General features: G+C 28.7%; 1 protein-coding gene across 1 annotated transcript; it reads right to left on the bottom strand.

Moving 5' to 3' along the window:
- Positions 1 to 84: 84 nt before the first annotated feature.
- Positions 85 to 20839, bottom strand: LOC128388320 (G protein-coupled receptor kinase 2-like). The gene is made up of 10 exons (XM_053347708.1): positions 19880 to 20839; positions 19311 to 19658; positions 18979 to 19074; positions 18560 to 18672; positions 7414 to 7589; positions 6025 to 6554; positions 5498 to 5587; positions 3371 to 3579; positions 2972 to 3115; positions 85 to 2701 (listed from the first exon to the last, which is right to left on the bottom strand). The coding sequence occupies exons 2-10, from the start codon at positions 19360 to 19362 to the stop codon at positions 2294 to 2296; spliced, it is 1818 nt and encodes a 605-aa protein (XP_053203683.1). The 5' UTR covers positions 19363 to 19658; positions 19880 to 20839; the 3' UTR covers positions 85 to 2293.
- Positions 20840 to 20841: the final 2 nt, after the last annotated feature.

Here is a 20841-nt window from a genome sequence, read left to right as displayed (position 1 = left end):
AAAATGGTAAAAAAAAGGTCAACACTTTGAGGTTGGAAATTGATTGATCTCTTGGAATTAATCAACAACAATTAATCAATAAAATCCAAGTTAATCATTTATCTGATTGTTATTTATTAACATTGGTAATCTGATCTATGTGAATGGTCAAGATGATGAAAATCAATATAAACTATCAACACACAATTGACCAATACAATTGAAAACAATTAAAGTTGATCAAGTTTCATATCATAGGAATCAAATGAATCCATTCAAGAGTTAATCAAATTGTAGTTATTTAAGTTAATCGTTTACAATTGTAATTGATTGATTACTTTTCTCATTTGTAAATCAATTAATTGTTATTCAATTGAAATGATTAATACAATTATTTAATCGTTTGATGATTTACTGAAATGTTACATTTGAATTTTTACTTTCTCATAATGATAATAAATGACTCGATAAATTTGAAAATGATTAAGTTAATTGTATATTACACAATTAACCTGATCACAATGATTTAATCGTAATGATTAAAAGGTATACATTTAATTTACAACGATATGTATTGAGTTTTGCTTTTTGATTAATTGTTACCTTTTAAATCAACAAAATATACAAATTAATAAATGAGTTTGATGATGAATTGTATTTACCAATTGTTTGTTGAGTGAAAAGGGAATTGTGGTTAATTATTTACAATTAAAGTTAATTGTTAGTATATTAATACGTATGTAGTTGTGTTGTTTTTTTACCCGAGTGTAATTAAATCACTTAATTTAGTTGTTGTTGTTGTTTAGTAGCTGCCAATCAATCAATACGATTAAACGATTAATGGAAACAAATTATGGGACAAAATTAAAAGGTAAAAAGATTTGACAGTTACAATTACAATCATAATCACAATTAAAAGCTTCATGGCATCATCATTATAATTGTTGTCACTAGTGTGAAGTTAATTGTTGTCCAGTTGACAATCAATTTGCTTATCATTTGTGTAATACAATAATAATGATAACAATTTATATGATTTTCTTAATGATAATATCAAAAGGTAATTAATATCATCAGCACAAAAAAAATCAACCAAACAATCAAAAAAGTTAATTGTTGATATTTGCAAAATGTTTATCAATTAAGTTAATTGTTGTGAACAGAGAGAGGGTATCAATATATATATTGTATTAATATAAAAAAAAGTTGTATAATTAGTTTGCCAAATGATTTAACAAATTGTGAAATCGGAAATTAAATGACAGAACAAAATTAACTAAATCATAATGATAATGATGTGTCACATTAATTAATATCAATGATTAATTTTTACGCGAAAAAGTGTAAAAACAAATTGTAAATAAAGTGAATGTAACAATTAATCATAATAATTTATCATTAATTATGAGACTGTTTCATTCAGTATTTTTTGTTTGTTTTTCATTCATGTTGTTTCAAATTAACTGATTATGATTAACATGATAAAATTTACTGGTTCGTTGGTGAATCAGTTAATCAGAATCAATGGATTTTTTACAAAACAAAAAAAAAGAAACATCAAAATCAACAACAGGTCATTACGGAAACGATCAATCAGCTGATTTATATACAATAAAGGTCACATTCATTTGTGTATCGTTGACGAATGAATCAAAATTGGTAGAGAATTAGTTGATTGTTCATCTCCGGCTAAGCTTTTCTTTTTATTCATGAGTAATTTCAATGTTTCCTCTGTGATAGTAAAACGAGATCGTGGATTTATATTTATTCAACAGCGTTTTCGTCGGTGACAGAAAAAAAAGTTCGAGGAAACAAACGAAATCAACTCTTGGGTATTAGTAATCCATCAGGTATATTATCCAGTTGGTCACTGTCTTGGTCAGTTGATTGGTTTCAACTCGAGCTTGGACTCTTCAGACATTTACGTTTCACAATTCAGGGAAATTTGAGATTATCCATATCCATATGAACCATGAAAGTAAATAAATTTCCAAATTCAAGTTCCAAATAATTTGGTAAATCTTCTGAATTTAGGTAAAATGATCAACAACAATCAGTTGATGATATTTGATATAATTAGTAATCTTTTTCCTTTGTATATGTACTGGTTTTCCTTGCATTGACTATTTCAACTTTTCCTGATTCTCATAATTGTGATTGATTACATGTAGATATTATTAACATTGTTGTTGTTGTATGTTTTTGATGTCACGATGAGTGTTTTTTAAAACAAATTAATTATTTTGTACATGAAACTATGATGGTTATTGGTTTTTTTATATATATATATGGTATTTGGATGATGATGGCAATGTTAACTGATGGAATTGGTACTTTTAGCTGTACTTGGTTCCTTAGTGGTGTTATTTGCTGTCCCTGTGGTATTTTGTGAGGTCACATCATCACCAATCTGAGCATTACTCTTGGAAATGTGAACATTTTTCCTCTTATTCTTGTTACTCCTAAGAAATTGGAAGCAACCCTTTGGCTCATCTACTGGTGGACAATCAAAATTGAGATCATCGGGTAACGTATTTGCAGGACCAAAAACATTTAACTCTTTAAAACATTCAGTTTCAATCATCTCACTTTGCCATGGAATTGAAACACTTCCAGTATTAAATTTACTGTAAAATGAATCATCACTAGCATCTAAATTGACTCCTTTAACCGTTGAAAATTGTTCAATATCCAGAACATCCTTGGCGTAAACAGCATGAGGCTGAAAGTGAGAGAGAGATAGAGATAGAGAAAAATAATTAAAATTAGATTAACACACAGTTTGAGTCTCAAGTTTTAAGGTAACAATTTAAGGGGTGAAAAGAACAAGAAAATGAATAGAAAAACATTATTCTCCATCAAATCTAATTTCATCATCATCACAGTTATATTATATCCCCTCATTATACTTGAATTCAAGAATAGCTCATTAGTTTTATGATGATCATGAAAAAGATGACGCTGGTTGGTTAATCTAACCAAATAGACTCACATCCGGAATGAATGGTGGCTGTAGCATACCCGCTTCCAAGCGTTTCCAATTAACCGTCTTGAAAAAAGTCGATGCTTTAACCTCACTTGCTCCTTTACGTCCAAGTTTACATCCCAAACGATCAGGAACTTTTTTCGAGAGTAACTAATGACGATAATAAATGAGAATTAAGATGAAAAAAAGGTTTAGATGCTGAAGATAATGATGAAGGATAATACAGGAAGGAAGGAAATGAAAAAAAAACAGATAGCAAAAAGATAGAGATGCAGATAGAAACATGGAAAGGTAATCAAGGGATAATGGTTAAGATGATGATACATTAGACGATGAAGATGATGAGGTAATAATTGTGGAAGATGATTAAAGATTCAAGTAATTAAGTTGATGATGAATACTCACCGATAGGCATATTGCTTTGGCATCTTCACTAAATTTATTTGAATATTTTTCACATTCATTTTTGACTCGACGTTCGACCTCTTCCCGTTTGACCTTTTCCTTTCGGGCTCTAAATGGAGCTTGACCTTCAATCATTTCGTATAAAAGACAACCTAAACTGAACCAGTCTGGACTAAAGGCATATTTATCATTATCAATCACTTCGGGAGCTAAATGAGAAAGAGAGTGAGAAAGAAATCAACTGATTATCATGATAATCATTAATATCAATTGTGAATGTAAACATCAGGATAATCGTTTGTATTATTTCATTAATAGTTAAAATTGATTATCATCATTGTTCATTGATCATGATGGATAAGTAATTGGAAGAAAAAAAAACTATTACTATTACTATTATCCAATGAACAATAAATGATAATTGAATTAAAACCCAAAATGATTAATTCTCTGGTTCTTGATTGTTATATAATATCACAGCCTAAAGGAGACCAAATTAAAGTAAATATTTACTCAATACATTAATTAGTATATTAGTGTATTAGTATTACCTGGATAAAGATGAAACTTAATTTATGTTATTACAATTAAAATAATAATAAGTAAACATAGTTAATGGTTAACATTGAAAATAGAGTGAGAGTGAAAAAAATACTAAATTGTTGGAAGATTGTAGATAAAATGAAAGTAATTGCAATTAAATTGTCAACACTGATTGCTAGTGCTATACGAGTAAATTGTATTTATCAAGATTCGATAAGATGAAATTGATTGAAATTGTAAATTGATTTACTTTTGGTATTAATTGGAATCGATAAACAAATTGATATTTACCTTTCCAAGTAATAATAAGGTAAAAGTTTCATGATTGATTGAGATAAAAATTCAATATAAAAATTAACTGAATTAGTATTAATAGATTATAATTGTGGTACACAATCAAATATAAAAAAGTAGACATTTAACAATCAGCAAGTAAGAAGTTAATATTTTATCATTGAAGATAAAATTATCAACAATCTAAGAATTGAAATAATCTGTAAAATTTAATTTACTTTTTTTTTCATCATGATTATCAACACAATAGAAATTCAATTCAGGGAAGATATTGAATTTACAGAGTAATTTACTCTATTTCTTTTCAAGAGATATCTCTGTCATACTAAATCTCTCATGGATGAGTTTTATTCAATCTTAATAGAATTCACCATGAAATAGCTATATGATAACTTGTGAAGAATATGAAATGGTGAAAACATGGAAATAAAATCTCTTTGTATAATATTACATAAGAATTTTCTGATATTTGTGAGAGTGAAAGAGGTTTTCTTTTTTGATTCTCTTTCTCGTCACAGGTAAGTAAGATGTAAAACATTAGGGATGAAGGAGGAAGAGATGGATTTGAGAAAGAGAGAGAGAGAGAGAGAGCTGAGAAGGAAGATAAAGACACCAACAGACAAATAATCACATAGGAACAAGAAATTGAACAGGAAGCTTCCTGGATAATAATATTGCTCATGACCGTTACTATTTATCAGAAAAGAGAGAGAGAGAGAGAGAGAGAGAGAGAGAGAGAGAGAGAGAGAGCTGAGAAGGAAGATAAAGACACCAACAGACAAATAATCACATAGGAACAAGAAATTGAACAGGAAGCTTCCTGGATAATAATATTGCTCATGACCGTTACTATTTATCAGGAAAAGAGAGAGAGAGAAAATCACTACCTGTCTTCAGGTAAAGTTCAATAAAAACGATCTCTCAAAGCATAAAAGGTAAGAGAGTAAGAGATGAAGGAAGACGAATTCAGGTGAAGAAACAAACTCTTTTCGCAATAATTTCGCAATCATTTTCTTCTATTCTTTTTTTTCAATCCTATTTATCATCTTTTTCTTTTTCTCTTCTCAAATTAATTTCCCTCAGTGAGTTTGTAGCACTGGTTAAGAAAAAAAAAAGAAGATGGGAGATAGAGAGTCTTCAATCCTTCCTTGATTCTATGTAAATACTACATTGGATTTTACTGGTTGGTGGCTTATGAGTATACGATGGAGGCTTTTTATATAATACAACTTGTTATCCTGGTGTCAGAATCCAAATTGCAAGAGAGAAAATGGCAAAGGTGAGACATACCCATATAACCAACAGTTCCAACTCTTCCTCTAACCATTTCACCCTCTGGTATTTCCATTGCTAACCCAAGGTCGGAGATTCTTACGTGACCTGTAAATACAAATAATCAACAAGAGAAAACGAAGAAAAACAAAAATTACTACATATAAGCAATAAGAACATTACCAATGTTAAAATCCTTCTTTATAATACAAATCACATTAATCACAATAAAAAGAACAACAAGAAGAAGAAGAAGAATAAGAGAAAAAAAACTCAGAAAATTATTCATATGAATTGAAAGGTGAGGTAAAGAGAGAAAAGAAGAGGATAAATACTCGGTGGGAAGGATGAGGAGGAGTAAGAATACAATGTCAAGACACTGGAGGAAATATATATTATCTCATTGGGTGTGTATTCAATATCATCAAGATTTATCATGTCTTTTGTTGTTTTCATTGAGATGTTTTTTTCTTCTTCGTTTTCTTCTTGTTGTGATAATAGTAACTGATGATTAAGATGATATATGGATTATTAGATTAAATTACCATGATCATCTAGAAGGATATTTTCTGGTTTAAGGTCTCGGTAAACGATCCCCTGGGAATGAAGATGATCCAATCCTTGAGTAACCTCGGCTGTATAGAAACGAGCTCTATCCAGATCGAAACCAGGTTCACCACCCATATTATAGATATGAAATTTAAGGTCACCTCCGTTCATTAAGGTTAATACTAGACAAAGGGCATCTTTAGTCTCATATGCATAAGCTAAACTGACCACAAATCGTGAATTAATTTTCTGTAAAATTTGCTTCTCAATTAATACCATGGATTCGCCTTTACGTTTTTTTATCCTCTTTTTTTCCAACTTTTTACAGGCATACATTTTACCCGTGGCACGTACTTGGCACGCACAAACTTCACCAAAACCACCCTTACCAAGTACCCTGTACATCCTAAAGGTATCTTTGGTTACAGGTAACTTTTCTAACCATTTCCATTGAAGATAACGATAAAAATACATTGAAGATTCAAACTCTTTGAATGGATCGGTTGATAAAAATAATTTTACATCTCTGTGGTTTTTTGCATCATCATAATTATAATCCATGATTATCATCACCGCAATCAAGAAATCAGACATATATTTGTTGAACCAGAGAGAGAGAAAGAGAGAAATTGGAGAGAATCGAGAGAGAATAGGGATAAATAATAGTTTCCAATTGAAATATGATATTATCATCATCGTCCAGGGATCAGCAATTAGTCAGAATCAATGGTTGGTGAAAATGATGATCACCATCAAGGAGGAAAAATAATGTTAAAGAAAACCAATGTGATCCAAATGGACAGAGTTACATGTCGACAAGATTCATATTCAAAGTTTTGTATATTATATTTGTAATATGATTTATGGATTTTTATACCAACACCCAACCAGTTGAATGAGCAGATTATCAGTTTACATCCAATAGAAGTTGAAAAAAAATATAAAAGCCATAACAACGTTTTCATATGCATGAGATGAGCCATTGAAGAGATGATTTTATCAAGAAAATGATTAACATGATGATGATGATAAAGTTGAGGAAAAAAACAAATAGAAAAGAAGAAAAAACAAAACAGAATTAGTATCAAGGCAAAACATTAAGACTTAAGGGAGGAAATGAAAGTTGATAATGATGAGTTAGATGATTATCATTATCCGTTTTGATTGTTTCTTTTGTTGTCTCATTAGCTAATTGTAATCTTTGCAATTAAAGAGCCAATGATAAAGTTCATTGCGAGTTTAGTTTCTCTTGAAGAAACAACATCATGGATGGAGAGAGATAGAGATTAAAACAATAATCTATTCAAAGTCTTATCGAAAAGTAATCAAAGGATTAAGAACGGATAATGAAGATCATCTCAATGATAAGAATCGTAATTATTTACAGGGCACTGTCCAGAAAAAGGTCTCTCGAAGCAAGATCAAGATTAGCTTTGCATTTATTGCGACTTTCCTCCTTAACGATATCGACAAATTGATTCGATTCAAAATTAAGATATTTATATGCAATTTCTTTGGCCACTATGCTCCTGTCTTCGTCCCATTGAATTTCATAGTTTTCCTGTTGAAAATTAAAAGAAAAATTTTAAGTCAATCAGCTGATCTATTATGAAATTGAGAAAATTTATCAAAAAATGTTATCATTTAGTGTTCATTATCATTATAATACAAAATTAATTAATATCGATGATAAAACTGATCCAAATATAGTAACAATAAGTTATAAATAGTTGAGTTGATTTAGTTTCAATAGGCTAAAAAAATCAGTAATCAAATGATTAAGATAAAAAAATGTGCTGACAATAATCATCATTGATAATCAAGTTAAAATCAACACTAATCAATGAGTATAATTCATGATGTCACATACTCATTGATTGTGGAGCAAAAATAGTTATCAATTTGCAAAAGGGAAATCGTAGCAATCAACTATTACAATTAATGGCAATTTAATGTAACTATGGTTGTATGATTTTCATGCTACCGAATCAAATCAAATTAAATAATACACTAGATATACAACAACAAAAAATTAACGTTAATCATAACTAATTTAATAATTTGTCAGTAGTTTATTAATTGCTATGCTTTTAACCAGTGTAATCAAATCAAAATAGTAAAAGCAAATTGTAATCCCAGAAATTGAATGTATGATTACATTGAATTATATTAATTACTCTCTCTCTCTCTCTCTCTCTCTCTCTCTCTCTCTCTCTCTCTCTCTCTAACCATTTTCAATTAACTAACTAACTTCACTATCAAATGATAAATGGCCCAAATGATCATAATAACGTTGATGATTATCATCATCATCATGATCAACATGAAAAATATATGAATAGTAAGAAAAGTAATTTAAAGTTGATTTACTTGTGTTGTTTTTTCATCATGATTCTAGTTCTGAAACCGTTCATTTCATGATAATATAAACTTGGTGTATTATTATCATCATGATTGTTATTATTGTAACTAATATTACGGCTAAAAATAATAATAATGAAGATAAGTGATGATGAGAAAACGTTTCAAAATAAGCAGCAATAAGTTGATTGTTCATTGATTGATTTTGTGAATGAGTTTAGGTTAATGGTTAACAATCTTAATCACCCTGAACACAATGTGAGTAAATTTTCTAAGTTTTTACTAACAAAAAATCCATTGACTTAAAAAATATGCATTAAGATTTTCATATAACATATAAAAAAAAGTAACGGTAAAAAAGTTGAGCGAAAGTTTGATATTCATGATATGTAATAAATCTTGAAAAGTTTCAATCATAAAACTCATGTTGAAACTAATGTTTCATGGCTAATCAACTAGGATAATGTATTATATTGACGGAGAGAGAGAGATATTTCCCCACTCAATCCAATATTCACAATTGTCTAAGAGAAATTTTCAAACAATAATAATCAGTTTTACTTGTGAATGATAAAGTAAAGGTATTGAAAATTATCTTTGAGAAACTCAAAATTCAAGTAACTCTGATTCTGTCATGATATTGATTATAAGTGAATATATGTTTCCTTCATGATATTATCAACATTTGTATTATGATTGATGGTTTTTACTTGATAACTTGATACAACCTTTAATGCAATAACAAGCATCATGATGATTATGACGATAATGATGATAATAGGATATTAAATATGAGTTCCTAATAAAGGTTGAATATTGTGTGTGAGTGATTAAGTGAGAGAGTGAGATGAGTGAGATGAAAAATCTAATCAAAAATAAAACGATAACTTATGGATTTCGAATCAGATGATTAGAACTTTTTTTCCTCTTCTTTTACTTGCTCCAAGAGAAAATAATTTCGATCATAAGTTATCATTATGAGAACTTTTTTCTCTTCTTCTTCTCCTTTCAAGAGGAAAATTCTGACTTATCCGTTTCTCTCTTTGAGTTATAATTCAATAATCAATTCTAATGGTATTATAATCTTCTCAGTTATCATCATCATCATGAAAATTGATTTGACATTTTGAATGTAATTATCTTTACGAGTTTACTAGTTACAGTTATTCAACAAGAAATATGAATTCCAAAAGGTTCCAATTATGAGACTTATGGTGAAAATATAATTCACGATCAAAATGATAATTATGACAATAAACGATAATTCTGAAATTTATAAACAGTCCATTTATTGCTTCATAATCGTTATCATATCAGGATGGAAGTTCAATAATATTAAGGTGTGAGTTTATTTTCTATCAAGATAATGGTTTTCAATCTGAAATTCAGGGAGAAATAAAGTTGAGAGGAAAATGTTGTTCCAAGAATAATATAAAATGTATATTATTCCATAGATTTACATGAATTTCAGTTGTGAAGTTATGAAGCAGATGAAAAATCAATGAAAATCATGAAATGAACGATATTTGAAATAATATACATTCAATACTTTCAATGATTCAGATTAAATGGAGGATGAAACAAGAAAATAATAAAAGGTAATTGACCAGAAAATATTGTTTCTGATTTTGGACAGTAAAGTAATCAACATGATAACCAAATGATCATCATTTCCTAAAGATGACAATGGTGATGATAATTTGCAAAAATGCAATATTGAAACAATCAATAGATAATCAACCATCACCATTGATCATTTTTCTTGGATGATTTATTTATAAATCTATGGATACAAAACATTATGATAATAACCATCATGTAAATGATGATAAGTCTAATCTTTCAATTGGTTTTCACTAAGTTTCGTCAAAACTGATGAGATTTAATCTCTCAACTTAATCACAGATTAGTCTAGAAACTTAACCTTGTAAGGATCTAATTTTTTTTTCTTCCTCTTCTTCATCACATTAAAACATGATTAATAGATTAACACCAAGAGAATTATGTTGTTTCTCTAATTCTGCAACAATTAATCTGTTTCCAAGATTTGATAATCAATTTTATTAGACTAATCAAATGATTATAATTATTTAAGATTTGGCAAAAGTAAACCTAACATGTATAATATAAATGGTGATAAAATTAATCAGCAACATTTCAAATAAATTTACAAGATTAACACATAGAAAACGATGATAATTACAATTTGATATTTACAATCGTAAAACTAATTAGTTAATTGGTTTAATTGTAGGTTGTTCGTTATCAACAACCACACAGACAATCAAAATACTATCAATCAATTAGTATTATTATTGGAAAAACTATTATTATAAATAATCATCAATGATTCAAACAAATGAAAAACTATCATGTTGATGATGTAATACCGGATTTTGATAGTGTGTGTATGTATTTGAGTGAGTGAGTAAAGATTAACAATTAATACGTAAGCTTATGTCAAGTCAATAATAATGTAATCATGATGATAAGTGTTAATAATAATGTTTATCATGATAATGAACAGTTACCTCGGCGACTCAATGAGATAAGTTTCTGAGTATGTCTTGAAAATCTGAATACAAAGAAAACAAAAAAAAGTTATTACCAAAATAATCTGACCATAGTCATGGAAAGATTGTCAGATTTGGTATAAAGGTGAATGATTCTGAATAAAACCAGAATCAGAGATTTAGTTGATCAACTATAATAAGAATCGATCATCAAGATGATCATGATGAGAGGGAGACAAAAAAAAGGCTAAAGTAGGTAAATTAGACTGTCAAAGCTTATTAGAAGATCATTGTATCAATTTAACAATACAATAGTCAGAATCATGAATTATGATTATAATCAATTTTATATAAACATATCAAGTTTATCAATCAAGAATAAAGGACAAGTAGCTTAATCAATAAAATGATATTGTCATCATGTTGATTAACAGCCATTGGTAATGATTGATCAAAAATAAAAATATAAAAAATTAAATTATATTCAATTACATGTAGAAACTCATGGGATTCATACATATAAATAAAGTTCAATGGGTAAGATAAATAAAAAAGTAAATTATATAACCCACAAAATTGAAACTTTTAGATATAATCATCATGGAACATCATGAAATTCTGGTGAAATACAAAAGAAAGAGAGAGAGAAAGAGAGAGAAAGTAGGAGGATCTGAGAAAAAAATGATCTCTTTTCGTGGATATATAAAGAAAGATAGATGATACTAGTATTTCTCGAATACCATTTTCTTCAGTTCTATTATCGTTCTGTAAATGCAATCGATTCGAACCTAATAATATATATTATAAGAAGTAAACAGAAACAATAATAATTATATGAAAATAGGACGAAAACAAATTATATGTATATTTATCATTGAGAATATAATACATGTTATGAAAATTCATATTGAAAAAAAAAAATTTTCTCTTCATAAAAATGTAAACAAACTATTCCAATCTAATTGAAGGAGACTTAGATTATTAATACACATGTAAAAATAGAGTAGATTGATAGTTAATGTCAATGGTGTTTTTACTTTTCATGGGATTGATTCATTTTCTTGTTGGTGAATTGAGATGTATGTTATTACTTAGTAGAATTGGGATGGTTGTTGATATAATGAAAGGCGAAAACTGTTTTGAATATTCAAAGGAAAACATCATGTATAAAGAGTGGTAATTAAGTGTAGGAGGCGGTGGTAGTGTGATGGTGGAAAATGATGAGGTGGACAAAGTTGAAGTAATTATTAGTCTATGAATTGAATACTTATAATGAGAGAAAAGGCAAATGACAGGCAAGATTTAACCATCTTTTCCTAGGATAAACTTTACTTCCACATGGATTGATTTGTGAATAAAATGTTTCCATGAAATGATTCATCATTTAGAAGATCAATAAGAATACAAACATTTTGAGGCTGCAAGAAAATTCCTAATAGAGGAAAAGTGAAAGAATGAAACATGGTAAGAAAAGAATATGTATAAAAAAATGTTCCACCATAGAAAATGAAACAAAAAGAAATCTATGCTGACAAGGCAAATCTGAATACGATGTAAAAACAATGTAAAGATTAAATAGTAAATCAAAGGAGGAAGTCGAAGGTAAAAAATAAAAGGCAAGAGAAAGAGAAAGAGAGAGAGAGAGAGAGAGAGAGAGAACAAAAAGAATCATAATAATGAAAGAAGCTGATGAAGATAAAATAAAGGAAAGAGATTCAAAGGGATCATGATGATGATGAAGATAATGATGGTGGCTTAGTGATTATTCAAGGGTAAGATAATGAATCAATATTTTGCTCGTGAGTTTTTTTACCAGAGAGCCTCACCCACTTCCACCTTCTCAATTTCCACCTCCCTCTATAACCCACTCTTCCCATGAACCTGTTAGAACAAGAACGATTTATCCTCTAACTGTATTTTCCACTATAATAAAGTCTCATTTTCTTCGTGTTCATCAGTTTCCTTTTCAACTATCTCTCTTTCTCTCTTTCTTTCTTACTCTTACTTTCAGAAAACCACCTCACCATGAACTCTCTTTCTCTCACTTTCTTTCTTTCTTCTTTCTCTCTCAGTCTCTTTAACTATTTCTTTTTCTCTTTTTCTTTTCAAAGTATAAAGCATCTGATGCTGACAGAATGGATGAGGATCGATAGCGAAAGATGAAGCAATAAATGATGAGTTGAATATGTGAGTGAGTGCGGATGAGAAGATGATAATGAAAAAGATAAAGATGATAATAATGATGACTATAAGATGGAATTGAGAAGAAAAAGATGATTGAATAACAGAATAACAGGTTCTCATCTTTTTTTCAGGAAATAGAATGAGAAAAACTAGAGAAGAAGATGAATACCAACGAATGGAAACTGATTGGTAAATAGAGATGAAGGAAAATAAATAGATGATTAAGATTAGTGTGTACAGGACAATCTTAATTTACCATAGGTCATCATCATCATTCTCATATATATTCTTCATTCATAATGATCATCATCAATCTTTTATGAACTTGATGATAATTCATAAAGATATATGGTTCAGGATAAGAAAGAAGGGGAAAACAAATAACAATAGAGATTAAGAGTAATTATGGATTCGATGAGATAAATGAAACTCAAATGAGAGAAATAATAATAATCATGGTAATGAAAAGCAAATTCTGGAATTAAAATTCATTTCAACTTATTAGTTTCCACGATAGAGATAATCTCAAGCATATAAAGTTACATATGAAGTATAGATGATAATGTAAATCCTTTGTGCGTAACTCCTTATGTTTATCCGTGATCAAGAGTAATGCTAACAAAGGTTTGCTCATTGCTGATAAAATAATAATGATGAAATGAAAAACTAGCAAAATTACAATGATAATCATACAATCAAGAAGTAAAAAATTTAGACAAGAATTAGTTATTTCATTATGAGTTAATCCATCAGATTAAAAGTTTTTATAATAACGGCAACAGTTAAAATAAAAAGTAATATAATGAAAGAAGAGTAGGATGAAAACAAAAGATAGACAGCGAGTGAGAGAGAAACTTGACAAACGGAGGGAAGAAATTGATGATAATCCCAAATGATTAGGATGAAAGAGTCGACAATGAAATTTGAGGATCAAAATGGTCAAACAAACATTGACCCAACCAAACACATTTCCAATTTTTTTATTACACCGAATGAACTTTTCTCACAATCTATCTCATAAGAGAAAGAAAGAGAGAGAGAATCATTTCAATTACGTCAATATATCACATTATCATTTGTGAGAGATAAATAAAGAATATAATAGAAATCTAATGATTTCTTTTTCCTTATTTTATCTGACTTATACCTCATCATGGAAAGTTATTATAAGAACTTTTTGTAGAGAATTTAAAGAGAGAGAGAGAATTCAACAAACATCCTGATGTATTTGTAACATTTACAGAGGTAAAAAGCATAATACAAGAGGAAGTCAATGAATAATTTGTTTGTTTATGAGTCAATCGTTATCATCAACAGGGTCATCATATTGTTGAAAAAAACAGAAAAAGAGAAAAGGGGGAACAGTATCATTAATAAAACACATTTACTTAAATTAGTATTATAGAGATAACTATATATAAAAAACTGAAAGAGTAACTTGTCAAACCATATTGATCTTGAAGTAGCTGTAACATCATCAGTATCATGAACAACATCAACAAAAGCAAATGATGATCACGGTGATAGGAACATTTTTTGTTTGTTTACTTGTTTGACATTACACTACACCATATTTAAAGAAGCAAAAAAAATTTCAATCAAATATGAGTAGAAAAAAATAGGTAGAAAAGTCAAATTAAGTTTCTTTTTATTCTTTCATCATTTGACCATAAACAGTGAAGAGGTGATGATATATAAGATGAATTATTAGGATGCGACGGGAAGTTGAAAGAGAAAAGGAAAAGAAGTCATTAAATTGAGAGAAAATTTTAAAGATGAAAAAAACTGTACATTCAAAGGAATATTTTGCTAGGATCGAAGATGAAGAGAAAAGGATGAGGCTGAAGATTGGAGAAGATGATAGAGAATGGGATGAAAAGCATGATAATAAAGATCAAATATGTATGATGAAAATTTTTCAAGTCATAGCCATGTTTACAAAAGAGAAAAGAAAGAGAAAAAAAAGAGAAAATATGAAAGAGAGAAGAGAATAGAGAGATGAATTGAAGACGAAGAATAATATTGAGGGAAAAAAGTTCTGATCGATATTCTGAACTTTTTTTATCATCAATATTCACTCACCTACGAGCTATCATCAAGTCAAGATAGGAAACATACCTCAACATATTAGTTTGTCAACTCATTAGTAATCATCATAATCATGAACTGAATTCATGAAATGATTATCATATTTTAGAATGAATAAAAGTTACATTTTCGTCTTGAACCATGTTCGAATCTTCAAGTTTATGATTGAATGATGAATATGAAAAAGGAAAAATATTTACTATTAAGATTCAGAATGATAATGATAGAGAGAAAAAAGTCCTTAATATCTTTCAGCTGATGGATGATGAGAAGATTAAGAGTAAATTATATGTGTATATTTACTATACAATAAATAAAGTAACTCAATTCATTTGATCAGTTGAGAATTTAATCAAAATCTAAACTAATTAAGTATGATATCAAGTATTAAATGTATTTATTCATCATCAACATGAAATAGATAAATATAAGTTTGAATTTTAAATGAAAGTTATCATTTTCGTTAAATCATTTAGCATCTTTTCAAGTTCAATTAACATCATAGAAAAAACAGAATGAAGCTAATAATCATTTAGGTATAAATAGGTAATGATTTTTCATTTTTCCATTTCATGATTAATAGAAAACAAAAAAACGAGTAATCTTGTGAATGAAGTCCGTGAATGTGTAAAGTATGAGTAAACATGAATTAAAATCAATGCAAACTATTAATTTGGAAGCTTCTCAATTCAAAATATACAATAACAAACTTTCATCATGATGGTAAACATAAATATTAGATAAGTTCAATTGTATATATATTCAGATTTTGATATCCCCATTATCATCATTTCATTCATGTTTGTTTTTTATTCTAAATCTATTCTTGTTACATTCACATGATATTCATTGAAGAATAATAATGATGATTACTATTTAGTAATCAGTAATCATCATTAACTTAATAATGATCGTTATCATCACAATCTACATTGATTATTAGATGATTAAGGTTTAAGCTATTAGCATTATATGTTATTAATGTATCACAAGTCTAATAAAAACACATGGTTTAATTAGAGATGATCATCTCATCATCATGGCCTGATGTTAATTCAATGAGATATAAATGTTATCGTATTTTTTTGCATAAATGTATTCAGCAGAAAATGAGGAAACTTTATCTGTATCAAAGATACATGATGCTGAAATTTATCATTATCATTATGATTGAACTCCACCCTTGTAGGAGGGAAGACCCTTGAAAGATATTATTCATGGTGAAGATTACAATTAAAGAATGAGGTTCATGAAAGTAGAAATTTTATCATTGATAAGAAGATCATTAACAGAAAAAATTATACGAAAGATAATTTTCTTTTGTTTCAACGATGAAGAGAGAGAGAAAAAAAAGTTATCATGCTCATTTCTATGAATGAATTAATAATAATTCTTTTAAATTACTATCACTTGTATTCATATTGTTCCTATTTACTATAAAAAGAAATTGGGTGAATATTGTAGATCATATGGACGAGAAGCCGCTTGAAAAGTAATGATAACTATAAGAATGATGGCAATTATCATCATCGAGAAGTTGGACTGATAATGATGATAAGAACTTAAGAAATGAAAAGATGATATAATTTAACCTAGAAAATTGATTTATAGTCAAATAATCATTTAAGTCGAGAGTCCTATGTGATTTGAAAGATGAAAAGAGAGAGAAGGAGAGAGACTAAAATGAAGATGATAAAAGAAAAGTTAATATATAAAAAAAGAAAGAAGATCAAGAGGATGACAGTAAGAAAGAGTGAGTTGATTGACTGAAAAGATAACGAGGAAGATAAAAAAGAGAGAATAAGATGAGAATTGAATCCAGAATTTCTTGTCTGTGGAAACGGTTTTTTTTACTTCTCTCAAGTAAATAGTATGAGGAATGGTCTCTCTCTGTGAGTTATTGGGGTTTTTGTTGAGTAACATAATAATCACATATAATAATATAATGATCATGATGTTCATGATGAAGAGAAAAATGTAAAAAAAACTTTCCATTTTCTCTTCCTGGTCCTCCCTCTCTCTCATCTTTTATTTTCAGGGAGATGGAAAAATTTAATTGAACCATATAGAAATTCAACTTGCCATTGGAATTTAATCGTTCCCATGGTTGCTCTTCTGGATCATTGATGGCGAAAGGAGAAATGGCAACAACAACAACAACAACGACAACATCACTAGCAGCAACTTCATCATCATCATGAGCATTTGAGTAAGAGAATGAGGGAGAAATGGAGTGGGAGAGATACCAGGATATGTTAGTTCAGTAAAGCAGAAAAACTGTCATTGTCCAGGAGTGAAAAAAAGTAATATAAATTAACACAATTACTATTGAAATTGGAGTAAGTGTTAAATCAGAAATTTGATTGTACATTCAAATTAAAATTGGGAAAAAAAGTAATTGTTAGATTGATTAACTGTCATTTATATGGTGATTTAGAATAGGATAAATTATTTATAACAATTAATGATAATCAGTTGATTGTAAATTAACAGTTTTAACATGAACAAGGCGGACTGTGGACAATCGGGATGATGATAATGGATACAGTTAAAACAATCATAATGAAAATAATAAGATTAGGATAATAAAGACAACAACAGAATGACAATCAAATGAGAGTAATAGTTTTACATAGTTATTATAATAGTTTTGCTTTTCTTTGTTGATAAAATTGATGATCATGTTAATTAACAGAGAAAAACAAAAGCAAAAGAGTTATAGTGAAAGGAGAAAGATATTGAATGAATGAGTGAGATGATGTCGAATCAAGGATTTGATCAAACTAATTAAGGAATCTATCAAGATATAAACTCATCGCCACCACCCAACAACAAAAACAAAACTATCATCATGAATAAACTCATGATGACAAAACTTCAAGGATGAAGATAACATGGAAAGATTGAATTAGAAACAGATAATCAAGTTGATGATTAAAATGAACGAGAGAGAGAGATATATATATAGTCAAAGTAAGATGAAATAATTAAAAGACAATATGGTAAAGTTATCAGGTCAAATTAGGATAAAGGCAGAGAGTGACAATGATGATAAATGAACAAAGTGATTTACCAGAATACCATCATCGTTATCTTAATTAGGCAACCAATGAAGTTCCCGAAGATAATCAACAATTAAATATTGAGATTTCCCTTAGCACATGTATGATTTATATGTAATGAGATATAAATCTTGTTGGATGATAACTAAACTTAATCAAGGTAAATAATGAAAACAAAAATAACAACAGATCAATCAATCAATCGATATAATCAATTGTTATCATTTTCATAGATGATAATTGATTATATTGTTAACATCAAAGCTTCAGCAAAATTGAACAAAAATGATAATCAAAGGTATGAAAACGTAAAGGTTACATACAACAGCGTCCAGAAAATTGTTGCATTTACTGTACAGTTCCTTGGTTTGGCAATATTGTCTGAATAGTAGTCGTCCTATCGGCTGCTGTTCAACAATATAATTGTAAGAAACATCTAGAGGATAAAAAAGAGGGGAAAAAAGCAATGGACAATTAGTTGATTGTTTGACATTAATTATGTTTCTTGTTAACGATTGTAATAAATTTTTGACTTTTCCTAGATGATCCATCACGATCTGACTTGATGATGTAAACGAATTTACAAAAAAAAAGTTAGCTAATCCGAATTCAATTATCATAAAGAGAGAGAGAGAGAGGGAGAGAAGATAATTAATCTTCTCAAAGGATATTCAATCGTTAAGGGTTGGAGAAAATTCTGTTAGTATTATGATGTTGAAAAGAAGAAAAAAATTCTATTTACCAACTTGATCTTTCAGATGAATACACTGGGAGATGTGAGGAAAACGAAGTAATTTTTGCCATTTTTTGCTTTTACCTTTGTTACAATCTGCACCACCTTAAGAATCAAAGGTAAGTCAGGTAAGTAAATTGATAAAAAAGATAATGACCAGAAGAAAATGGGTTAAATAAGATGGAAAATGTTATAAGTACATTGGCGAAGATGAGGAAAAGTGATTATGGTGAAATGGTCAAAAAAGAGGAGGAAAGAAAAAAAAATATTAGAGTTAATTAATTTTAACAGTTGATTAATGAAATTGATTAATTTAATCTACTAAATGTAAAAAGGTTTACCTTCTCTTGCTTTAAGGTAAACAGTGTTGGCAACAATATTCTCCAATTCCATTAATTCCAGTTTTGTTGACTTTTGTTACCTTTTTTCTGCTCTCACTTAAGATGTTTTTTTTTATTTTGCTTCTTCTTCTCTCCCTCGGTGGTTTTAATACTTTCTCTTTCAATTGATTTGATATTTTGTTGTTGTTGTTCACAGATGATAATGATAATGATGATGGTGACTGATGAGATTTAAAGATGTCAATGGTGAGTAGATGAGTTTGGTGCTGGTTTGTTGACAATTTTATCTTGTGCTTTTGTTTTTGTTGATAATGAGGGTTGTAAATAGGTGACTAGTTAAGAGAGTAACTTGAAAACCAGAAAACAAACATTGAAGTGAGTGAGAGAGAGAGAGAGAGAGAGAGAGAGAGAGAGTACACAACCAGAATAAAGAAAGTAAAGATTAAAAAAAGAGAGAAAAGAAAGAAAAGTAACAGTTACAACAGAGTTAACAGTTAACTAGATGAATGGAGACATGGTGATCGTATTTTTGTTTCAGGTAAATTCAAGAATTAGATGGATATAAATACCTTGAATGTTTGAGGAATCAAAGTATCAAAAAATATAAGATTTGTAATCTAAATCGTTGTGAATGATGATGATGTTGATTAAGGATAAATACAGAAATCAAAAGGAAAGGAGATCAAAGTGGTTTTACTACTTCACCATGTAAATATCAACATGGACATAGAATCACAAAGTGTGTGGAAAAGAGTTAAAAGATTATGATGACGAAGAAGAAAAATCAGGTTGCGTAATTTTAACGAAGAGGTGAACATATAAGATGACAGAGAAGAAGAAGAGAATATTTTTGATGATTTTGAAGAAAAAAATGATAATAAAAGAGAAAAGAAAACATAGAATTTAACTTTTATCAAACCAGAGAATGGAAAATAGAGGGAAACACTTTTCTTTTTACTCTTTATGTTGCAGGTTATTTCTAATTGTTGTTGATTATGATAATGATGATGAAGATGATGAGAGTAAAGGTGAATATGTAAGAAAGAAAGATACATAAATAGGTAACACCAGAAGATTAGCACATAACACCGAAAGAGAGAGAGAGAGAGAGAGAAAATCAACAATCAAAGTGAACAAATGTCAAAAATGGAATAAAATAGATGAGTAATTCATAGATTTATAAAATGTGGTGGAAGAGCTTTAAAGAGAAGCAGAGAGAAGAAAAATCAAATCAAATCAACAGAATAGAATAGAATAGAATATTTTTTGTTCTCTTCTACCAAACAAATGGTTTTATGTTTGAACAACGGTAAAGAGACACAGAGACCAGAGGATTTTGATTCTTTTTGTTTGTTGGTTGATTTCGATGTTAAGATTTTTAGATTTTAATTTCAACAGGAAACAGTTAACAAAAGAATTTTCGAGTAACAATCAGTTAACTAATTAACATTTAGAGTAAATTAAATAAATTGGTAAAAAATAATCAGTGTAATGTTTTAGTTATTTGAGGAAAGTAAAAGCGAAAACTAAA

This window comes from Panonychus citri, unplaced genomic scaffold, assembly GCF_014898815.1.
Source record: "Panonychus citri isolate SS breed McGregor unplaced genomic scaffold, ASM1489881v1 Contig00097, whole genome shotgun sequence".
Lineage (NCBI taxonomy): Eukaryota > Metazoa > Arthropoda > Arachnida > Trombidiformes > Tetranychidae > Panonychus > Panonychus citri.
This window is presented reverse-complemented; position numbering and strand designations above follow the sequence as displayed.